Raw genomic sequence first — 25069 nt, forward strand, 5'->3', positions numbered from 1 at the left:
TACCTCACGGTCACAGCCGCTGCGGTGGAGCCGGTCGGACGTCAACGTGACGGCGTCAATGAAACCGTCACGACGCAGAGCAACGCAACGCTGCCAGTGGAGCCCTGGGGTTAAGACTTGGAACGCATAAAAGTTAAACGAGAGAAAAGTTAAAAGGCTAAAATTGAACAAAGACTAAAACAATGAGCGAAGACAAAAAAGCACAAAAAAACATGCTCACAACGGCTCGTGTTGCGAGACGTTGTGAGCATGTAAATCGGCTATTTTCACAATAGAACCGTGTTATACAAAATGTAATGCCTCAACTCTTAGTGCTCGTCAGGGTGGGGGGGTCCCCAGTTAAAATATGATTATTTTGGGGGTCGCGGCTTGAAAAGGTTGAGAACCACTGTTCTATAGAGCAGACAATTGGACTCGAGTCATGATGACTCGACTTGACTCGGACCCGAGTCATATTTTTGACGACTTGCGACTTGATCGGACATAAGGACAAAAACTTGAGACTCGACTTGACTTGGAAGACAATGACTCCCGACTCGACTCGACTTGAGACACGCTGACTCGGACGACTTGCCGCTACGCCACTCACCAAAGCAGTCGTGAACGCCACGCTAGGTTCACACTTTTATTGATTGATTGATTTGATTGATTGGAGACAGGCATGTAAGCGAGAGCACAAGCACCACACACACACACACACAGCATGAATGGCTACTGCTGCACCCCAGCCTGATGCAGCCACTGCCAGTTCTGCTGCTACAGTTCCGTGCAGTTTGCATATAAAAACTTCCACTCCGATGGTAAACAGAGGAACACTCAATGCAAGATATGCAACGGTAAAATCAAAGACAAAGAGGGAACGACATCAAACTTTATCCGCCACTTGAAGACTGCGCATGAAGACAAGTAAAACCAAACATAAGAAGATAACATTAGAACTAAGTGTGTGTGCGCGTGTGCATGTGTGTGTTGGTGATATACTGTCGGTCGATCGTGTTTTGAACATTAATAAGACAACAATGTCACTCACCACTGTCACGAACGTTGATCTGTGACTGCATAAATAATTATCCAATTATCCATCATGGTAGCAAGCCTCCGTCTTCCAACACTTTCTCACTTTTCATAACATACATCCCATCCAGTCGTCAGCAGGGTTAAGAACTTCACTAAATAACTCCCACGCAAAAGCTTTATTCCTTTTCATTTAGCCTCCGACAAGTTTTCCACTCCACTGTTATTCTTGGGAGCTTTTCGCATGGCCCGTAATGTTACACAGACAAATGTGACCGACCAGAAATGTGTTGCCAGCCTGTGGTGGTTGCGTAGTCATTCTATAGTTTACGACGGGTAACGACATTTGGTGTAACTTGGGGTTACTTGCGGTCATTAATGGGACCCCATGCCAGCAAAACAAATGATGCACGTGTCGTGGAGTAGGCAGCTAAATTTGTGCCTGATGAGAAATTACTTTAAAATACAGTACTAGTAGTACAAAACAAAGCATGCACGTTAAGATTATTGTGTCTTGTTTGTTTTTGTTTTTAAAGCAATAGGCCTGTAGCAGTTTTGTAGTCTATTTTTTTTTTTTTTTTTTTTTCAGAGGATATACCAGCCATGGGTCTAAATTGACCCTTACAGGTCTGTACTGACAGTGTACAACCAAATCCATTTGGTTCTAGGGGAGAGAGACCTCGGAATTTAAAAGTTTGAGAACCTCTGCCATGATAGAGTATTATGGTCAGAGGGTAGGCTTAGTGTTAGGCTACTGTTTTTTTCCTACTGAATGTTAATTACTTAATAGTTATGGTCACAGAGGTATCATTTACTCAACTTGACAACCTTGTGACTTGACTTGACTTGACAACCTTGTGACTCGACTCGACGCGACTCGACTCGACGCGACTTGACATGACAACCTTGTGACTCGACTCGACTTGACTTGACAACCTTGTGACTCGACTTGACTTGACTTGCCCACAACAGAACAACTTGAGACTTGCTTGAGACTTGGACCAGATGACTTGTGACTCGACTTGGACTCGGATCAGAGGGACTTGTACAATTGTCTGCTATAGAGTACCTTGGCTATTTGAAAATAGCCGATCTACAAGCCCACAGTCGCATTGTGACGCATTGTGAGCTTGTAGAACTGCTATTTTCAAACATTTAGTACTTTTACTTTTGGTACTTTAACACTTTGCAAGCCACGGGGAGCCCCTTAATATTAAAACCGGAATATACCGGACATCTGAATGTGAGTACTTTTTCCACCACTGACCACACACGCACGTGCGCGCGGCCCACCCCTCTCACCTCCTCTCCTTCTCGCCGCCTCATTGGTTCGTTCATGTCCTCTTGGCTGCGGACGCTGAAGTTCTGGATGGCCTCTGTGACTCCTTTCAGAGAACTGTAGATGTCCTCAGAGTTCATGTTCTCCGTGTCGTAGTCGAACGCACTGAAAACACATTAAAACATTTAGAACGGGTACACAGTATTGTGTATCATTATTTTATGCTTTAACTATTGAAAAATAGCAGATATACAAGCTCACAGCGCGGCACCGAGTGCCGCGCTGTGAGCTTGTAGATCTGCTATTTTTGAAAAAGAGTGAAAATTAGTACGTTGACCCGATTCTATAAGTGTCTTTTGAATCCTTCTAAGATTTTTTTGAAAAACCCTGTTTCTATGTCAGCAATCTGGCCAGCCATCGTCAAAGAAAAGGTCCTTTTCACTTAACTGGATCTCAGTTAGTCTGTTCTTGAGAGACTACTATGTCAGTGGTTCTCAAACCTTTTCATGTGAAGGATCCCCATAATGATATGTATTTGGCCACGGACCCCCATCTCAAAATATTTAGTTCCAGGGACTCCCCAGAAGAAAAATTTGAGTTCGCTTTGAAAAAGAAATATATTCAAAGATTTGCACACATTTTCACGACTTTTTCAAAGATAGCAGATCTATAAGCTCGCAGCGCGGCACCTGTGAGCTTGTATATTATCTACTATTTTTCACTGGTTAAAGCATTCAATAATTCTAGGCCTAAATGGGTTAAAACAACACAGTTACATGCAGGGGTGTCACAGGGGTGTTTTTGAAAAGTATTTTTGAAAATGTGAGCAAATCTTTGACTATTATGTATTTTTAAGCGAACATTTGTAACTAAAATTTGCTTCTGGGGGGTCCCCGGGACTAAATATTTTGAAATGGGGGTCCGTGGCCACATACATATCATTTTGGGGGTCCTTCACATGAAAAGGTTTGAGCACCATTGACATAGAAAACACAACAAAGAACAAAAAACATAGAAGGATTTAGAAGAGTTTTTCAAAAATAGCAGATCTACAAGCTCGCAGCACAGCACCGCTACCGACAGTAGCCGCCGACAGTTTGTTTATTTTTGGGCCACGATTCTTGTACGAGACGATTTTAAGATGCCCCAGTGTTATTCTCCATAAAGAAAAACTTCTGTGGCTCAGGTTATGTACAACTGACGTCAGAGGTAACATGTCCCTAGGTCGAACTCCCTTTGGTCCGACCACCAAAGCCTAACCTTAACCCTAACCGCAGTAGAACTATGCCTAAACCTAACCCTAACCCAAACCTCAGTAACCGTGATGCGGGTGATTAGCTAACCTGCCGACGGTGTTCGACCCAACGGGTCATAATTTAGTCACCAGAAACGTTTTAGTTTTAATCAAATTTTAGTCGACTGAATATCATACGATTTTAGGCGATTAAATCTACAGTTGAACTAGTCAACGAAAATGTATTTTGGCAGGCCTTGATGACATCGTAATGACACTTGGTTCTGTGCTGAAAATAGCAGATCTACAAGCTCACAACGCGTTGCAGCAAGCTCTGTGAGATTGTAGATCGGCTATTTTCAGCATGCAACACTGGAGAGCAACTAAACATAAAATGATTCTCTTCTCCACTAGTCTCTCCATAACGTTTTAGTTTTTATTTTGTTGACGAAAATTTTCAATATATTTAGTCTTAGTTTTAGTCATCACAGCTTAGTTTTTATTTCGTTTTTATTTAGTTTTCGTCAGTGAAAAAAACGCAGTCGACAAACATTTTTCGTCATAGTTTTAGTCGACGAAATCAACACTGGTGTGTGTGTGTGTGTGTGTGTGTGTGTGTTACCTTGGCGAGGGGGTGTTCTGGGAGGTGTTGGTGGGGGAGGTGAGCGGGCTGTTCCAGCTGGCGGGGGAGCGGGGGGTGTGGCGGGTCAGCGGGCTGCCCATGGGTGCCTGGACACACAGGAAGACGACAACAACACTAGGGCTGGCACGATTATGACATTTTACATGACGATTAATTGTCACTCAAATAACTGCGATTAACAATTTAATTATGTGCGTGTCGTTGACAATTACATTTCTGTTTGGCTTTTAGGCTTTGAAGTTGCACATGGCAGATGTGACAAATAACCTAAATATACAAAGAAATTACTGACATATTTTACAACTTTATACTTAAAAAAGAACATTGATGGTGGAAATAGCCGATCTACTGCTATTTCCAAAAAAAAAAAAATGTTTGAACATATATTTTTCAACATGTAAACGATTATGACGATTATCACAAAATAATTGCGATTATGTCAAATAATTGCGATTGCGTCAAATAATTGCGATTAGACAATTATGTAATAATTGTGACAGGCCTACATACAGCATCATTCCCTTCCACAGTAGGTTTTTGTAACAACCAACAAATCCATTTAATCGACTATGAAAATCTATGAATAATTCATAACTTAGGCTTTAGGCATGTCATTATAGGCAAAGATTATAATATATAGAATATCTAAATCACACCTAGTGTGAAGTGAGTGTTGCAAATCATGAGTTCATTTCATTAATCTTATGTAACCCTGGGCGTACGACAAACTTTGGGTGCTTTCTGCAAAGATGTAGGCCAGATGTAAGTTTCGCGTCCCGCGTTCAACAAGCTTTGGACAAAGCCAGACGTTGGAGCTTAGCTCAGCACCGCTCAAAACATTTGACGAATCTACAGGCTCTCTCTCAACGTGTCACAGACGCATTGAGAGATCACATACAGTATAGGCTATTTTCTCTGTACTTCCATAGACCATATTCACACGGCGGCCATCAGTGGCGTCAGTTCAGAAACAGCTAAGGTATGGCAACATGACTGGTGTCTTGCACGACACCAGTCATGTTTCTTGGGCTGGATATGGCAGCCTGGAACGTTTTTTCAAGTGCAGCTAAACTTGGCATGTTAGTAAATGTGCCACAATTCTCTCATTTGCAAATCCCGCCCCATTCTGCCCTGTTACTATGGTGGTACAAATGACCCTGGGCAGATTGTTTTTATAGTGGCAGTGAATGGGGGGAGAGGGTATTTTCATTGCCTCATTATTGCAATTTAAAGTACCAAAGGAAAAACATCTAGGTGATATTAATAAAAAGGGAAGACAAAGGTACAGTAGTTACATTGCAAAACAGGGGGTTTCCCCCGAAAATATATGTTTTAATTTGTTTAATCCCAGTGGGACAGAATCACCATTGCAGATTATTTTATAGTGGAAGTGGATGGGGAAAAAAGATTGTTCATAGCCTCATTACAGCTATATAAAGTACAAAAAAAACACATCTACGTGATATTAATAAAAAGGGAAGAAAAAAGTACAGTAGTTACATAGCAAAACAGTAGTTTTCCCCCGAAAATATATGTTTTAATTAGTTTAATCCTCTGGATCAGACAGAGGAGATAAATAGAAAGAGAAAGCGCAGTGCATTTTGGGTAGGAAAATGACAGCCAGCCTATAGTTCTCCTCACATAATAGGCTGGCTTTCGTAATTCTGCCCATTTAAAATATATGTACCCAATCGTAACTCTTAGTTACATTGACTAGAAATTTGCGGCCGCTGTGCGGCCGCTCCATTCCTAGGACTTCGCGCCCTCCGGGCGCTCAGGCAGGACTGCTCTATATTTGATCAACATAAGGGTTTAGGTTTTAAATCAGATGAAAATGTTTTCAATACCTTATTGTCAATATCTATCATGAACAAAAAATGGGAATCGAATTGGCTGCGCGGCCGCTCCATTCCTAGGACTTCGCGCCCTCCGGGCGCTCAGGCAGGACTGCTCTATATTTGATCAACATAAGGGTTTAGGTTTTAAATCAGATGAAAATTTTTTCAATACCTTATTGTCAATATCTATCATGAACAAAAAATGGGAATCGAATTGGCTGGAGTACTTTTACTTGTTGAATTGGCGACTTTTGCTTTGGTCATTGTGAAGAAGGCTGGAGTAGAGTACTTTTACTTGTTACTTTTGTTGGTCTGTGTTTCGGGTGCTGTGTTAACGCTGTTAGCTGCTGCGCGATTTTTGTGCAAAAGGTGGAGTCTTTAGATGCAGTGTAAACGTGATTCTGTCCCGTACTGGGAAAGATGATGTCTGCACTACACTGTCCCTGCCACCAGGGGACACAGTAGGCCTACACTACACTCATAAGTACACTGCACCGTGGAACTATTTGTAAGTCTGTGTTTCGGCCGGAAGGTTAATAATGGACGTACTATGATGTAATTTGCGTCATAGCATTAAATTATGTTTTGTTTAATTGTACATCGTGCAAGTACAACGTTCAGGGAAAGCAGCTAGGAATGTAGGGGGAAAATGCAGCGATTTATGTGTGAAAGGAGGAATCTGTAGAAGCAGTGGTGTGAGAGTCTATCAAGGCCTACACTACACTCATAAGTACACTGCACTGTGGAACTATTTGTAAGTCTGTGTTTCGGCCGGAAGGTTAATAATGGACGTACTATGATGTAATTCGCGTCATAGCATTAAATTATGTTTTGTTTAATTGTACATCGTGCAAGTACAATACGTTCAGGGAAAGCAGCTAGGAATGTAGGGGGAAAATGCAGCGATTTATGTGTGAAAGGAGGAATCTCTAGAAGCAGTGGTGTGAGAGTCTATCAATGACATGCTTAAACACCACCATGAGCTGGCTTGTCAATTAGTTGTAAGGATAAGGTCCATGTGAACTAGTTTGTTGAAGCTTATTCATTATAATGAGTGAAATCGCTATCACCTCGCGGGGCCGTACTGCATGCTGGCTGTGTCGCGCAGAGCCCACGGTGTTGAAAGCCTAAAGCAACATTCTCCACTGCAAAAACTCCACCCCCGATAGCAAAAAGTGAATGATTTTTTTCTGGTTGGCCAGTCAGGGAGTCTCAGGGACCAATCAGAAGGCTGACAAACGGTGGATTAACAATAATGAATTGCACCTGTGCAGCTGACCTGCGGGAACTGGGAATATACTATTTTGTCAAGATGGGGAGAATACAAGTGTGGAGAATATAATTATAATACCTTGTTGAAGTGACCATTTTGTTAAATTTTGCATTTGTAGTTATTTTCTGTAATTTAACAACATAATAACCAGCACAGATAGACAAAGAGACATTCATTAAATAAAGTTTGATTGATTCATGGATTTATATTTAAAAGTACCATAACTTTTATTTTCAGCCCTGGACCCAGGGTATGGCAGCTGCATACACCTGCCATACCCAATTGATGCCCCTGGCGGCCATCTTGGATTGCGTCACCACATGGGGTGGCAACACGTCTGAGCCTGCATTACAAACCATTGTAAAGAATGGTGCGACGGTTCCAAAAGAGTTCTGTTCCACCAATTTTTTTTGATCAAATTGACAAATGGGCAGATGACAAAGTCAACATCCCCAAAAGGATTCAAAAGAAGCGCTACAGTAACTGGATTGAAGGGTACATCCACGACATTCAAGGTAAGTTTGGTTGCAACGTTGCTGTGTGCAAAGACTTGCTTTGGACTGAAGACTCACCTTTTCAGACTCCACCTAAACCCATAGCACTACTGAAACACTCAATGACCATACAGGAAGCTAGTTAGCATTAGTTTTTTAGAATCCTTTTTTCTTTACTGATTATATGTTTTTTTTTAGATTGATATTCATATGCATTTGTTATATTGTTGTTGATGTTCTGACATATTATCTTGTTTATTATAGTGATGTATTATCTGCTTATTGTAAGTCACTTTAGATTAAAAGCGTCTGCTAAATGCCTAAACTGTAAACTGTAAGTGTGCAGTGCTTGCTCCGCCAACTTGGTCAAAAGAAACTGGTTGAACAGAACTCATATTTTGGGACCGTCGCTCCATTGCTTACAATGGTTTGTAATGCAGGTTCAGACGTGTTGCCGCCCCATGTGGCTGTGGTGTGAATATGGTAGAATGGGAAGACAAGCATTATAGCGATAGGCAACTCCATTCTCCCAAACCCCACCCTGCCAGCGTGTGATTTGATGAAGTCCCTTTGAGCATCATTCCTCGGACACAGAAGCAGTCCCCTGGTCGGGAGCGTGTCGCTATTTCTACATGTTATCTTTTCGACAACCAAACCTAACGCTAACCTCCCCTAATACTTTATCGTCATAAAAAAAAAAGTTGTCCGCGGTGTCCGAAATAAAGTGTCACAATCGGGATTCAAACCCGAACGCAGCATCGGGATTCAAACCCGAATCCAGCACCGGCCCCAGTGGGTTGTCATTCAAAGCGACGCCAGCCAATCACAGTGCGTCTTTTTCCGGGACTAGGGAGAATGTGGTTACCTATCGCTATTAGGCGCAAGACAATGCTGAAATCAATCGCCCCGACTGAGAACTTTAACCCCTGCGTGTTGTTGTGACTCTATAGACTGTAAAAAAAACATGGACGGTGCGAAGCCATTGTTTTCTATGCTGCGAAAATGACACTTTTTTGTCCCTTGTATGGGTGTCGCCATCATTGTTTTAATGGTACCCAATCATAAGGAATGCTATTGGCTGCCAACGGTCACGTGGAACCGCAAGGATACATGGGAAAATATGGTGTTGAGCCTCCCGAAATAAAGCACACGAAGAAGAACACAGCCGGCTGGTATCAGTTTAGTTGTCCACGCCCCCCGCAACTTTATCATCAATTTTAACATAAATGGGACCATATTGCACAAAACGCATATCATAGTGATTGAAAGGCAGTTTTTTACTAGCGACAGGATAGGGCATTCACCAAATATACGAATATTCGAATATCAAAGTCACTATTCAACGTTCTTCAGCAAAGTCGAATATTCACTTTCTTTCTTTAAAAAATATAGTTTATAAAGCTTGGCTAGATAGGAAGTCATAAGAATGAGTGGTCAATGATTCTCAAACCTTTTTAGGCTGTGACCCCCAAAATAAACTGGGGACCCCCACCCTGACAAGCACTTGGAATTGTAGGTAGGCCTATTACATTTAATGTGACTCGGTTCCGCAGATATATATTGTGAAAATAGAAGATCTACATGCTCACAAGATCGGCTATTTTCACAATGTTCGCCTCTTGCTTACTTACAGTTTGGCCAGTCCTGTTGAATATTTGACTATTCGAATACTTTGAGGTCGAATAATTAGAATACTAAACATCTCACTATTCGTGAATGCCCTACGACAGGAACCATAAAGTAATTATGACGATGTTTATTACGGTTAGAAAATCAAAGGGGGAAATGACTGGGGTCCAATATTCTTTTTGGTACCTCGCGGGGGGGGGGGGGGGGGGGGGGGAAACAGCGCAACTAGCGGCCAATCATGGGATCTTTCTATTTTCCGGGAACGCTTCATGAATAATCCGGCCAACAACACGCCTGGGTGACTGAGTCTGACCTGTGCTGCGTTGCCGGTGTTCCTCAGGTGGTTCTGCAGCAGCTTGGTGGCTCCGTCCTGGAAGGTCTTGGGCAGCGCTGCCAGCAGCATGGTGAACTCTGGGGTGTTGAGCTGGAACAGAGCGATCAGCACCGACTGGGCCGCCTGCCGGGACACACACACACACACACACACACACAACAGGTAGGTCAGGAGTGGCTCATTGTCGCTATCAGCCGGTAACACGCGGGAGTGTGGAAAAGCCTTACCGAAAGCCTTACCGAAGGCCATAAAGGAGTGTGGAACACTAGCATCCTTTAAAATTGCCCTGAAAAACCACTTACAGGCAGCAGCCGTTCGCAACTGGTAAAAAATGAACCTAGCCCAACCCTACCCTCCCCTGCCCCTTCTTTGTATATACTGTTTGTTTTAGACTTACTGTCTTTTCTTTTGTTTTTCTTTACATATCTACTGCATAGTACTGTGTTCTATTTGTCTGTCATTCAATGTTATATGAGATACTTCAATGGTTTCCAGTGGAAATAAGCTTAGTCTTTTCATGGATCTCCTTTTAGTAGACCTTGTACCAGTGAACTGTACCGTCATGAAACTGTACCTTTTCCTATGCAATCTTCTAATAAAGTCTTCAATCAATCAATCAATCTGTCCCCGTTACAAGGCGCTAGACCAGGGGTTCTCAACCTTTTCAGGCCGCGACCCCCAAAATAATCACATTTTAACTGTGGACCCCCCACCCTGACAAACATTAAGAGTTGAGGCATTACATTTTGTATAGAGGTTGAGGACTGGGCGTGGCCTTGCGAAAATCGGCCACTTCCGCCCGCCATGTTCGTTGCTAGCCTATCTTTCTTTGTGAGACTCTTGGATAAAAGGAAGCGATGACCGGAGAACAGCAATGACAGTTCGCTGGTTGTAGACAAGATGGATTGGTCAATTTAAGTGTACTCTATTACAAGTCGAAGTCCAGTAGGCCTATTCAAAATTTACATGAGTAAAAGTATAAAAGTATTGGTAATGGTATCAAAATGTACTTAAAGTACCAACAGTAAAAGTAGGCCTACTCATTGTGCAGAATGTCCCTTTCAAGTTATCAAAACATCTTTTGAAAATAGCATGGATCTAACATGAGCTTGTAGATCGGCTATTTTCAAATGGTCAAAATATATATATATATATGCTGAAGTGGTTAATGATGTTTTGTAATAATAATCAAAATCTACAAAGTATAGTAGGCCTAGCATTACTAACTAAAGTTTTGAAATAAATGCAGTGGAGTAAAAGTAGGCCTACAATATTTGGATCAGAGATGTAGTGGAGAAGAAGTAAAAATATTGGCAAAGTACATATAACTCAAAAGTGTACTTAAAGAGTGCCCCTCCACCACTTTTCAACCTATGTTCATATAATTGGTCCTCACTCAAAAATAGCTTTTTTACTTTTTCTTTTTTTTTTCTCAGAGGAGGGCTGTGGGCAGGTCAGAAACCCATCGTCTTGTGACATCATCGATTGCCAATCCAGCTTATAGAAACTGCAGGCTTTCTATTCCTGAAAAGTTGCAATTTTAAAGTGGAAGCCATTGTTCTCGCGATAATAAAAATCTAAATATTTATTTAAAAAATATTGCTTAATTTTTTTTTCGGAAAATGATGATGTCACAAGACGATGGATTCTGAACTTCCCACAGCTCTCCTAGGAGACTTGGACTAAGTAGAAAAAAATTGTGATATTTTATCATGAACATTAGTGAGGACCTATTATATGAAGACAGGTTGAAAAGTGGTGAACTACTCCTTTAAGTACAGTACTTAAGTAAATTACTTTACACCACATAGCGTGACAGTTATTGGGCCACTGCCAAGGCCACTTGCAATTTGACTCGGCCATTACTCGGTCAATTTTCATCCACAAATTTAAATTTAAACGTGTCCATATTCACTGGAATGTCTGCTTTCATTTGCTGGTGCTCATTATTGTCTCCTAATAAAAAGATATCACGCTAAAATCGCAGCGCAGATGAGCACAAGCAGATCAGAACAGCCATCACATTCATCCATTGCTTTGGAAATAAAGAGCGGTTTATAATAATATAACATTCCCTATAAACAGTAAAATGTGTGTGATCGTTATGTTGATCAAATATGGTTTTATTGAAATGCAATCAAAGCCTAGAGCAATTGAAGTAAAAGTATGGTTGCTTGCTCAACAAGTAGAATTAGTACAGGCTGATCTTGATGCATCCAAGACCTAGCAATGTATGAGGCTGCCAAAGTGGGCGGAGCCCCGAATCTTACGGTGATGTCATAACCGACAACCTCTATAACACGGTTCTATTGTGAAAATAGCAGATCTACATGCTCACAACGTCTCGCGTCGCGAGGCGTTGTGAGCATGTAGATCGGCTATATTCACAATTTCTGCCTCTAATATTAGACAATTTGGCCAATGTTTAATTTGTCATTTTAGAGGTATTAAAAAATTGGCTCTTAAGAATGTGTACAGATAACATCTATACACTTAAACTTTATGTCGGTTTGTTTACATTTGAGTGACAAAACAACATTGCACATTAAGCCCCCTGGGGGTCCCGACCCACAGGTTGAGAACCATTGCGCTAGACCCGTGAGAGATGGATTGCTGAGGAGCACCACACCAGCTGCCAGTACTTGCCGCACAACTTGCTGCACCCAAGACGTGCTACTCATACGCCGAATGAGCTACCCGGACACAACAGACAAACACACAATGTAGAAATATTACATTAGAACAATGGTTCCCAAACGTTTTAACTCGAGAGCCAAAAGACATATAGTCCAGTCATTTTAGGCCAAAATTAGGCCAAACCTGGAACAAATTGCAATAGTAGCAAACTCAACTGATTTTGTATCCTCAATATGTCCTTAGTGAGGGAAAAAAAGTCCCAAGGAATCCCACCGGGGCAAAGTTTTGAAAACGACCTATCTACCTTCACTTACTATACACTACAATATAAAGGAAAAAATTACTGAAAAAAAATCTGCTTTAAGTGGGATATGAGGGGTCAAACTAGGGGTTTTTAATTATTCTGAATCCATTGCAATCATTTGTTTTGCACGAAAAACATTCCTTGGGCCAGAAATGGCCACTCAAAACGTCAATTTTCATCAATTTTCATAAATTTTCAGTCTTTTGGGGTCCGTTTTTAGCCCAAGGAATGTTTTTCATGCAAAACAAATGCTTGCAATGGATTCAGAATAATTAAAAACACCTAGTTTGACCCCTCATATCCCACTTAAAGCAGATTTTTTTTCAGTCATTTTTTCCGTTATATTGTAGTGTATATTAATTGAAGGTAGATAGGTCGTTTTCAAAACTTTGCCCCGGTGGGATTCCTTGGGACTTTTTTTCCCTCACTAAGGACATAATGAGGATACAAAATCAGTTGAGTTTGCTACTATTGCAATTTGTTCTAGGTCTAACCCTAAAATGACTGGACTAATATGATAAAGTACTTTGTTGAGTGGGGTCCCCCAGGGGGTCTATATTGGCCACCTTCTTTTGCCCCTCTGTGCCCAATGTTTTAGCTAATAAAACATAATATGATATGTCATAATTGTCCAAAACTCTCCAAAAACAGCAAAGATAACAGATCGCCAAGCTCAAAACGTGCTGCTTTTGACGCTTTTGCAATTTGCATGACGCTGTGGTATGATGAAGCAGGGCTGATAATTTACGAAAACACAAAAAGTTAAAAGTGAGATCCCCGACAATAAGGATAACGTGTGTGTATTAGGGCATTCACAAATGGTGATTTTTAGTATTCGAATTATTTTACCTCAAAGTATTCGAATAATATTCGACAGGACTGCCCAAACTGATAAATATTAAGTAAGCAAGAGGCGAACATTGTGAAAATAGCTGATCTACATGCTCACAATGCCTCGCAACGCATGTAGATCTGCTATTTTCACAACATTTAGCTGCGGAACCGAGTCACATTAAATGTAATACCTACACTTCCAAGTGCTTGTCAGGGTGGGGGTCCCCAGTTCAAATATGTTTATTTTGGGGGTCACGGCCTAAAAAGGTTTAAGAAACCCTGGTATTAACAAATTCATCCACCAGGGGCATTGACAACTCATTCTTATGACTTCCTATCTAGCCATGCTTTATAAACTATATATTTTTGAAGAGAAAACTAGAAAGAAAAAAAATAAAAAAAATAAGCGAATATCCGACTTTGGTGAACAACGTCAAATAGTGACTTTGATATTCGAATTTTGGAATATAGTGCAGGGTTCCCCAATTAGTTTTCTCCAAGGGCCGAATTATTTCTAGGGTACCAAGCTGAGGGCCACAACATTGCAAGGGGCGACGGTGGCGTTCCCGTTACTCCAGCGACGGTTCAGATATCGTCGTTGTAGGGTGAAAATCTTCGTTTTGAATTTCACATTTTAAAAAATATTTTAGCTAATGAAAACAGCCGATCTACAAGCACACAACGCCTCGCGGTGCGAGGTGTTGTGTGCTTGTAGATCTGCTGTTTTCACTACTTTTGTGCGACGGCCTTATATGATTTGCGAAAGAACGTACAAATTTGGCGAGACGAGATTTCCACCTGACAACGACGATATACTAGTGTTGTTGCTGCTCTTATACCACCATTATTACTGGGGTTGGTGTGGGCCAGACAGTAGCCCCCCGCGGGCCGCAAATGGCCCGCGGGCCGCAAATGGGGAACCCTGCCCTAGTGTGTATCTGAGGTGGTACCGCACCTTCCTGACGTCCAGGTGATGTATAATAATGTTAGGCCTGAACACAAATCTGTCACTTTAGATTTTAACCACTTTAACCATTATTGTATGCTTTAACTATTAAGCAAAAATTGTGTTTTTTAGCGGTTTTGTCCTGTTGTTTTAACGGGTTTCTGCAGTTTATTTTTTACCCAAATGTAACACAATATAAACAAAAAAAGTGCAAAACAGGTGCTTCTTTTTCTAGACATCATGAGCAAAGTTATTTACTTATATTTTGCAGGCAGAGGCAGCACAGGACAAGCCAAACATCAAGTTAATCATCAAGCAATCAAGCAATCATCCTTATTACACAATGAACTGCCGCCTCCGGTTTTTGGCACTTGCATACTGATCAATTATTTGCTGCAGTTTAATTTTGTGTTCTTTCTCAATCTGTAAAATGCCTATATGGTGTTAATCTCACAGACCACCCATAGTGCCTGCCGAGTCTGCCAAGTTAACAACAGAAATACTTGCCCCTCCTCTTTTTGCGCACATTTTACAAACCAAGATCACTGTTTTATTTAATAATTATAAAATAAAGTTACATTAAAAAAAAAAGTAAAAAAAAAAAGAAAATGGCCGCCTGGTGGCCAGGGGGTGCAAGTGCACCCTGGGACACCCCTTAAAATCGCCTATGCATATAGATATGAATAATATTGTGTGTGCACTCTTACCTTCCTGACGTCCGAGGTCTTCTCTGCGGTCCAGGTGATGATGCGTGACACGGCCAGGCGAGTCTCACTGGAGTTGACGAAGTCCGGAGCGTCCATCTGTAGCGTCAACGTCTCGATGTACTTCAGGATGGCAACCTTCACCTGAGGGACACACACACACACACACGCGCACGCACGCGAACGCACACAAAACACACGCATATTTGCAAAAGGCCGTTAGAGAACCTCAGATCCTGTGATACTTCCTCCGCACATTCAAAATATACACATGGGAAGGAAATGCATGGACGAGGGTGGGTGGGACTGCAGTCAACATGAAAATGGGGTAGAGATGAGCGCCATCCGAAGGTTCTCTTGAGGAGTGACGCTGGTTCCCTGTGTGAGGAGGAAGAATGGACATGACCGTGAGAGCGGGGCGGGGGCGATGGTGGGGTTCAGAGTGCACATGATGAACATGCCGTTTCCAACTGTCAGCAACACAAATGATCCCCGAAACCACAACCAAATGGCAAACAGCGAGGAATGGGCGGTGACGCTTAAAAGCGAGCGACGGGCACGACACCAAAACACAACCAGACAAAAAACCTCCAAAAAACCACAGATGTCATCGTTTTTTTTTTGTATCTCCTCCTCCTCATTCCAACTCTCCTCCTCCCTAACTAACCAACCAACCACCACTATTGATTGCAAAAGAAAAAAAATAATTTATGAAAAACATAAACAAAAGGAGTAAAAGTATATAAAAAATAAAAAAAACTGCCGGGCAAGGCGAAATTTGCTCCCCCCCGGAGCGCCTGGCCTCTAAAGACCTACCTGACAGGACTGGTTCCAGGCTGCGACCTGCTCGTCCAGAGAGCAGGCGTGGCGCCGCACTCTGGGGGGGAACAAGTTTAGCCCGGACCCTGACCTGCCTCGCCCGCGCCCGCAACACCCGCTCGATCTCCCAGGCTTCACACAGAGGAGAGGAGAGGAGAGAACGCACCACCGTGGCACAAAAAAAGAGAGAGAAAGAGGGGGGAGAGAGAGGGAGGATAAGACAAAGAGAGGGAGGTGTGCATCGTTAGGAGAGCGTAGAGGGAGGTGTGTATCATTTAGGAGGAGAACCAGGGAGGAGACGGAGGATGGATGTGTGTGCAACCCTCAGTTAGGAGAACAGGGGTTCCCAAACCTTTTTGTCTCAGGTCACCCCATGAATATTTTTTTTTAATCCGAGGCACCCCTACATTATAATTTTCACAGCACCTTATATTTATAGCATCGTCATTGTCGAGGTGGAAACCTTGTATGTCCAAAACCGTTTTTATCATCTATAAAATGTACTAAACTAGTGAAAACAGCAGATCTACAAGCACACAACGCCTCGCGATGCGAGGCGTTGTATGATTGTATGTTGTATGATTGTCTTGTATGATGAAGCAGAGCTTTGCTTTACCAAAAGACGTACACATTTGAAACTTGGAGATACGAGGTTTCTGCCCGACAGTGACGATATTTTAGTGATTAAGTTGCGAGGAAAATGTTGAGATAAAAGCCATTCTGGTTAGAACTGACTGAAAATAACATTGTACTTCAAGTTTAAAATGATACTCAATATTTCTTCAAGTCTCCAAACAAATTCCAAATATTATCAAATTATCTCGCGGCACCCCTGGACTGCCGTCGCGGCACCCCAGGGTGCCCCGTCACCCACTTTGAAAACCCCTGGGTTAGGAGAACAGAAGTGAGAGGCGTGCGTCATCGTGAGACGGGAGGTGTGCAATGCATGGTCAAGAGGAGGAGCAGGAGGAGGGAATTGTTCGTTAGGAGGAAAACCTAGAGGGAGGTGTGCATCATTAGTTAGGGGAGAGAAGGAGGTGCATCGTTAGAAGGACGAGGAAGGAGGTGTATATGTTACAGTCAGTTTGGGTTACTCAGTGAGATTGGGGTAAGAGCACTCGTTTTGTAGTTCACCACACACCCCTAACACCACCTGGATCAATTCACTTTGATAGTCTCTTATCAGCGCACCTGTGTAATTCTGCGTATTCACCATGAGATGGCGACAACAGCCACTTGTGTAGTCGCTCTTTCTTTGTTTATCTACTAGCCTAGCTCGGCTGTGTTTAGCTTACTATGCCTAACTCTAACCCTAACCTCCGTAATACTATGCCTAACCCTAACCTTAACCTCCGTGGGGTGAGGCGCTATCATTCCTGCCGACGCTACGTTGTCGTTGTTGTGGATCAAAGCGACCGCTTGTTCTGCGCCGCACGACGAGCGCACCTGTTCTCAATTTCACTGAAACTCAAAAAAAGAAAAAACTGTGACATATATATCGATAAGGAGGAAAACAAGGAGGGAGGTGTGCCTCATTAGAACGAGGACAAACAGTATCGTTAAGGTGGGAGAAAAGGAGAGAGGTGTGCATCGTTAAGGAGGTGTGCATCGGCAGTGTGTATCAGGGGTCTTCAACAGGGGGTCCGGGACCCATAGGGAGTCCTCAATTACTACAAGGGGTCCTTCAAATCTTTGTGTGATTGAAACTTTTTTTTTCTCCTTTTTTTATATTAACCACTTGAACCCTGGCGTCCATATTCAGAGAACTATAGCCAAAAATAGCAGATCTACAAGCGAGTGAGCTTGTAAATCGGCTATTTCGGAAAAGAGCAGACTAAGTACAGAGTGAAAGGTCAAGTTTATTAAGTATTGACGGTTCAAGTGGTTAAATATCTGAAAACACAAATTGACATGAATCCAAAATACACTGATGACTGTGCTGCCAAACGATGAATCTATGAAAAGGTAGTGGGGGTCCCTGCTTCATCTCTCTCTCAGCTAAGGGGTCCTTGGCCTGAAAATGTCTAAGACCCCTGCGTTAGAACGAGGAAAAACTGTGTATATCGCCAAGAAGAAGAAAAGGAGGGAGGTGTGCATAGTAACTAAAGGGCCAGTTCACCTCTGGGACAACCAGATCTTATTTTATTGTTGTTTGGGACACGATCAACACAATCCCGAGTTATTTTGTATGTTCAATCTGTGTTTTGAGATATTTTAGTATTTCAGAATGAATGATGATGCATTTTGCATCATATGATACAGCATGATGACTCATATGATGCAAAATGCATCATCATTCATGCTGAAATACTAAAATATCTCAAAACACAGATTGAACACATAAAATAACTCAGGATTGTGTTGATTGTGTCCCAAACAACAATGAAATAAGATCTGGTTGTCCCAGAGGTGAACTGGCCCTTTAAGGAGAAGGGGAAAGCAGTGTTAAGGAGGACTGAAGCAGGGAGGTGTGCATCGTTAGAGGGAGGTGTGCATCGTTAGGAGAGCGAGGATAAAGGTGTGGTTAAGGAGGAGAAAAGGAGGGAGATGTACATTGAGGGTAAGGACCACAGCACAAAGGACTGCTGACGCTTAGGCGCGCGCGGGTGTGTGTGTGTGTGTGTGTGTGTGTGTGTGTGTGTGTGTGTGTGTGTGTGTGTGTGTGTGTGGTGTGGGGGGGGGGTGTAGCCAGCACAGGCAGGCATGAGGTCATCAGTTCAACAGTTACCATTGGTTACAAAGTCTCTGCAATTTCCCCCAGACCACTCTCCATCTTTCCCTCCCTCCTCAACCACCAGCCCTCCGGAACGCACACACGCACTCACGCTCACAGGCACGTGCACACGCGCACACACACACACACACACACAGACACAGACACACACACACACACACACACAATTTACTGTGTGTGCAGACAGTGTATATTATCAATTATTGGTGTAAAGACACTAGTATCATTAATTCCATTGCAGATTGGCTCATATTACTCTACAGCTGAACTGGAGCCTGGTTAAGGTTTGTTTTCAATCCAATACCATTCTCCCCCATGTGTATAGTCCTCGTCACTGCTGGCCCCTAGTGGTTGGTCTTGGGAATGGCATAAACGACCACTCCCCCCCCCCCCCCCCCCCCCAATGTAACGTAAGGAACAAACTGTCAACCCCAGTTACACCCACAGCTGAACAGACACCCTGAACCACCTGTAGGATGTTCTAATGCAGTGGTTCTCAAGTTCAACCTGTGGGTCGGGACATCCTCAAATAGATGGATTCATAGACTTGTTTGACAACACTGTCATCAGTTTATGTTGGATTTGTGTTTTTAAGTTAACTCACTCTGTACTTGGTCTGTTCTTTTTTTTACCTCTGCACCAAACTTATTTGCCTAGAATAGCCAAACTACAAGCTCTCAACACCTCACGCTGCGAGGCGTTGAGCGCTTGTAGAGCTGCTATTTTTGGCTAAAGTTCCTCTCAGAATAGGGATGCGAGGGTTCACGTTTTTAATTTAAACGAATGATCCTACCACAAAGATTTGGCGGACCCCCATGCAGTAACTCTGAGGACCCCCTGTTGAAGACCCCTGGTTTAGTGGACAAGGGGATCATTTACCTTAAGGTTGGGGGTCTGTGTCTGGTCAACGGTGAACCTCATGAGGATGGTGAACTGCAGGTCGTTGGGGAAAGACTCTCTGTGTGAGAGAGAGAGAGATGTTTTACATTGTAAACTCAGCAAAAGTATTGTAGGGACAAAAAGCATGAAAACAAACATAACAGTAGCCATGTTTCCATAAGCTTAATCAAAAATAGGAAGCGAATTATCAGAAATTCACATTAACAGTTTGCCAGACAAAATAGAATGGTGGTTGGTAGATTAGCCGTGAAATTTCTATTATTGTATTGTGATCTGAGACATAATATTATGTTTATAAACATGAGCCCGTCACCCCTCCTTCTTGGACCGCACCGTTGTTTTTTCTTTTTTTTTTTCTCTGCTAGTGCTATCGTCTAAACAACAAGTGGGTGGGAGGAAGGAAGGCTGAAGAAGGAAAGGCCATGAGAGTCACTTCTGTTTCATGTCAGAGCAGCCACGAGCCACCAATGGACGAGCGGTGACTAGGGAAGGTTAGACGATCGCCGATTTTCGGATCAAAATCATTTATTCCAGTTTTAATTAATCATTTATCCCGGACTTTTTTCAAAGTCCGGGAAAGTACGGCGCGGCTGAGACTCCTTGCTCAGATGTCCGATATATTACGGTTTTAACATTAAGGGGCTCCCCGTGGCTTGGAAAGGGTTAAGACAAAGCGAATTTAGCATGTTTCCATTTGCGGGTGTCATTCCAATTAGCGACGGTCGCATGAGTTGATCAGGCTGATTTTTTTCAGACCGAACGAGTCATGAGCACTGCACGTCTGACTGCTGTGACTCGATCGCTGCACACTCATCCTGCAAGTTTCAGTGTCCTCTGGAAGGTGGCCGATCTGCAAGCTCACAACGCGGCGCGGAGATGCGGATGCGAGCTGATGTGAGCTTGTAGATCGGCCACTTTTGGCGTGTGATGAGGAAGGGTTAGCCACGGATGGCTTGACTCCGGGAGGTGAAAACAGGAGGAATTTACACACAGTCCGTGTCACTCCGTGTGTAACAAACAACCGGTTTGTTTTGTGTACTTACCTTTGGTGTACTTTTAACAAGGAAACGTAACCACTGCATGCTGACACACACAAAGGGTATAGTCATGACCGCAAGCAAACGGAGAAAACGCACAGCACCGTGCACGTGCACGATCGTCCTCCAAAAACAGGTAAAAACACCTAAAATACCTGTCACTAAACTACTACTAGAGATCAAATGTGTTAAAATAGAGTGTGTGTGACTGACCTCGTGACGTCCAGTGCTCTCTGGACCTTGGCCTGCACAGAGCCCAGGAGGTCAGCTCCCATCTTCTTCAACAGCTGAGTGAGCAGAACAAACAGCCAGTCCTGGAGGTCCTCCTTGTGCACCAGCACAAAGTCAACCAACGTCTCCAGGAACATGCTGAACACCTGGGCACACAGAGCAGCGGTTACACACACACACACACACACACACACACACACACACACATACACACAACGCTACACACGCACACTGAATAAAGGCCGATTCATTCTTAGTTGCACAGCGGTGCTGCACGCAGAGAAATAGCAGGTATCTCAAAACTCACAGATCTGCTATTTGTCCGGGCACGACACAACCTCACAACTAAGTACAGGGTTCCCACACATTTTTACCAATTCATCACAAATGCAATGCAATCACAAAGCTTGTTCGACGCAAAACTACTCATGTTACATATTTTGTGTAATGTTATATGTTTTAGAAAATGTTTTTAACAAAATCAATAGCCAAAAACTATGCATAGCTAAATATTTTCCATGACTTTCCAGGACACTTGATGAATTCCAAAACTATCGTTTCTTATTTCAAAATATTTCCTGACCATGGGAATCCTGTAAGTATGAATTAAAGGAGGTGTAAGTAATAGTTTAGTAAGTTAAAGTAAAAAAAACATATACCAATATATACCAATTTTATCCAATCAGTTGAGAGGACCACACAAAGCTAATTCATCAGCTACAATTGTGTTCCAGTCCAAATTTGTTGTCATTGGTTAAAACTAGTATCCCGTCCTGGAAATGTATTTTCTGTTTACTAAAGAATTGGGAAAGCCTACTGAACAAACACTGTATAACATACTGAATAAAGTATGTATGGAACACACATTTTTTAACGCTTAATATAATCTACACCCCCTTTAAACAACACTGCTACATGCATTCTGCATAATGCTGTTGAGGAGGAGTTAGGCGACAGCAGTATTAGTCGTAGTCGTGTGGTTATACTATCTTTCTGTGCAGGCATTGATTCCTTCATGCTCCAAACAGCAAATAAATGATCCAGTCAAAAATCCAAAGTCATTAGTAAACCAAGATAACACCAACCACGTGTTAGCCGACAGCAATACACACTGCAACGCCTGTGTCCACATGCACACCCATTAAGCCCCAATTTACTGGGGATGATCAGGTTAGGAGTTTAGAGGAAAACTCAGATGATTTTCAAACTAAACATCACTGTGCTGATGTGATGTGCCATCAATAATATAGTGTGTCAACAAAAAAGTCATCTGTACGTAGGGGATGGGACGATATGAAAATGTCATATCACGATTATTGTGACAAAAGAAATCACGATTTACGATATTATCACGATAATCAAAATTATTATCCTGGGGAGGGTCATTTGCAAAAAAAATTGCAGATCTACAAGCTCACAACGCGTCGCAACGTGACACGTTGTGAGCTTGTAGATCGGCTATTTTTTGGGCAAAGTCATTTGATAGAGAGTGAAAAAAAGACTGTATCAAGTATACTATAAGTACCTTTTACCAATTAGAGGGTTTAAATGGTACCGGATATGCATGACGGAGGACGCATGACGGAGGACGATATCACGATAAATTAAATCTCCACGATACAATTATCGTGAGTGTTTTTTAATCACGATAAACGATAATATCGCGTATCGTCCCATCCCTATTCTGTGCTACAGTATGTACTGTATTTTTCAGCAAAAATGTTGGCATCAAGAAAACGGCACTTTGGTCGTTACGCTTATTCATCTCCCATCAACACAATGGGACGCAGGTTGAAACATCAAAAAGGTTTCCCTTTATGTGTCACGTTATTAATGCAACTATTCTAACAACCTTGTTTTACCATGGTCTGGTTATTAGTAATCTTGTTTCTTTACAGAAATTGAAAAGGATTGAGCAGAGATCTGTGTTTCAATGAGTTCATTGGTGGGTGTTTGATCATTTCATGATGTAGTTTAATCAGGGTAATGATGATCAACATGATTAGTGTGCATGCAAACACACTGCAGAAGCCAGAGTCGCCAATCAGGACACGTTGACTCTAGGGATGGGACGATAGTAAAATGTCACATCACGATTATTGTGACCAAAGAAATCGCGATTTACGATATCACGATATCACGATAATCAAAATATCCTCAACATCCTTTATCCTGGGGCGGAACATTTGCAAAAGAAATAGCAGATCTACAAGCTCACAACGCGTCGCAAAGTGGATACATTGTGAGCTTGTAGATCAGCTCTTTTTTGGCAAAGAGTTTTGTTAGAAAGTGAAAAAAATGTATATATATATATATATATATATATAAAGAACGTATATTACTGTATAAGTAAGTTTTACTAACTGGATATTCAGCTCAGCTAATAAAAGATGAATTGATCCCAGTGCATGACGGAGGACGATTTCACGATAAATGAAATCTCCACGATACGATTATCACTTTAAACAATAATATCGCTTATCATCCCATCCCTAGTAGACTCTGACCCGTATCCCAGACAACCAGTGACACCACGTGATGACGTCATCACCCGGGCAGGTTAGTGAGTGAGTGTTACTGTTATCATGTTGCTGTTGCAGCGGAAACTGTAATTAGTCGCCCAGTGGGATTAATGTGACAGATCCACAGCCAATCACAGAACACTTTGTTACTCATGATGTAATACATTCGTTGAAAACTTACTCTCTACAGAGAGAACCGCAGAGCGAGCGAGGCATGATGAGAGGAGAGAGAGACATGAGAGTTAGCGTTTTCACACACACACACACACACACGCACACACACACAAACGTGCGCATAGTTTGGAGCGGAGGCATACAGACAGAAGCACAGATGCGCACACACACAGGCCCATAGTTCGAGAGGATGCATACAGACAAAAGCACGCACGCACGCGCGCACACACACACGCACGCTTGCCTGTAGTTTGAGTGGATGCATACAGACACACAGATGCACGCACAGACAGACAGACAGACAGACAGACAGACAGACAGACAGACAGACAGACAGACAGACAGACAGACAGACAGACAGACAGACAGACAGACAGACAGACAGACAGACAGACAGACAGACAGACAGACAGACAGACAGACAGACAGACAGACAGACAGACAGACAGACAGACAGACAGACAGACAGACAGACAGACAGACAGACAGACAGACAGACAGACAGACAGACAGACAGACAGACAGACAGACAGACAGACAGACAGACAGACAGACAGACAGACAGACAGACAGACAGACAGACAGACAGACAGACAGACAGACAGACAGACAGACAGACAGACAGACAGACAGACAGACAGACAGACAGACAGACAGACAGACAGACAGACAGACAGACAGACAGACAGACAGACAGACAGACAGACAGACAGACAGACAGACAGACAGACAGACAGACAGACAGACAGACAGACAGACAGACAGACAGACAGACACACACACACACACACACACACACACACACACACACACACACACACACACACACACACACACACACACACACACACACACACACACACACACACACTTTCTTTCTCATCCACAGTTTTATGAAATGCACAAGGGCTGCACGATTATGGCTAAAACGTTCATCCCCCTTTAAATTAGCATTAAAGGGGAGTAGTTCACCCCCAAAATGACTATTTTTCTAGTGATTACTCACACCATGGAGACTTGAGATCAATAATAATTGTTTGTATTTGTCGCATTCCTAAGACAAAAAAACTATTTGAGTACATTTACCCAAATTGATGCCGGATGGGGACCCAAATGCATTTGGGTACATTATTGTAATCAAATTATTGTCTTAGGAATGCGACAAAAAACAAAACAAATATTATTGAACTCAAGTCTCCATGGCATGAGTAATCACTAGAAAAATAGGCATGTTAGGGGTGAACTACTCCTTTAACAACTGCCCAAATAAGGTACCATTATTATATTATACCATTGTTTTCAATTAATTGAGCAGCCCTAAAAAAAGTCTGAAAAGTATGCACAATGCTAGGAAGCATAAAACATTCTGACAGAGAAGCATGCCATGTCCGTCAGTCACAAATTGAGTGCAATCAAAGGGAGAAAACGACAAACAAATCGTCAGAACCTGAAAAAGTGTCATTACAGTATGTGCACACAGCAGTGGAAA

General features: G+C 42.5%; 1 protein-coding gene across 1 annotated transcript in view; it reads right to left on the reverse strand.

Annotated features, from left to right (window-relative positions):
- Positions 1–25069, reverse strand: part of clasp2 (cytoplasmic linker associated protein 2) — a 250807-nt gene that overhangs the window by 13813 nt on the left and 211925 nt on the right. Inside the window, 6 exon segments of the mRNA XM_080735691.1 lie at positions 2317–2458; positions 4150–4256; positions 9718–9861; positions 15167–15307; positions 19596–19674; positions 20867–21030. Of these exon segments, the coding sequence (XP_080591817.1) occupies positions 2317–2458; positions 4150–4256; positions 9718–9861; positions 15167–15307; positions 19596–19674; positions 20867–21030 (777 nt within the window).

Source organism: Nannobrachium achirus, assembly GCF_963921795.1.
Source record: "Nannobrachium achirus genome assembly, chromosome: 10".
Classification (NCBI taxonomy): Eukaryota; Metazoa; Chordata; class Actinopteri; order Myctophiformes; family Myctophidae; genus Nannobrachium; species Nannobrachium achirus.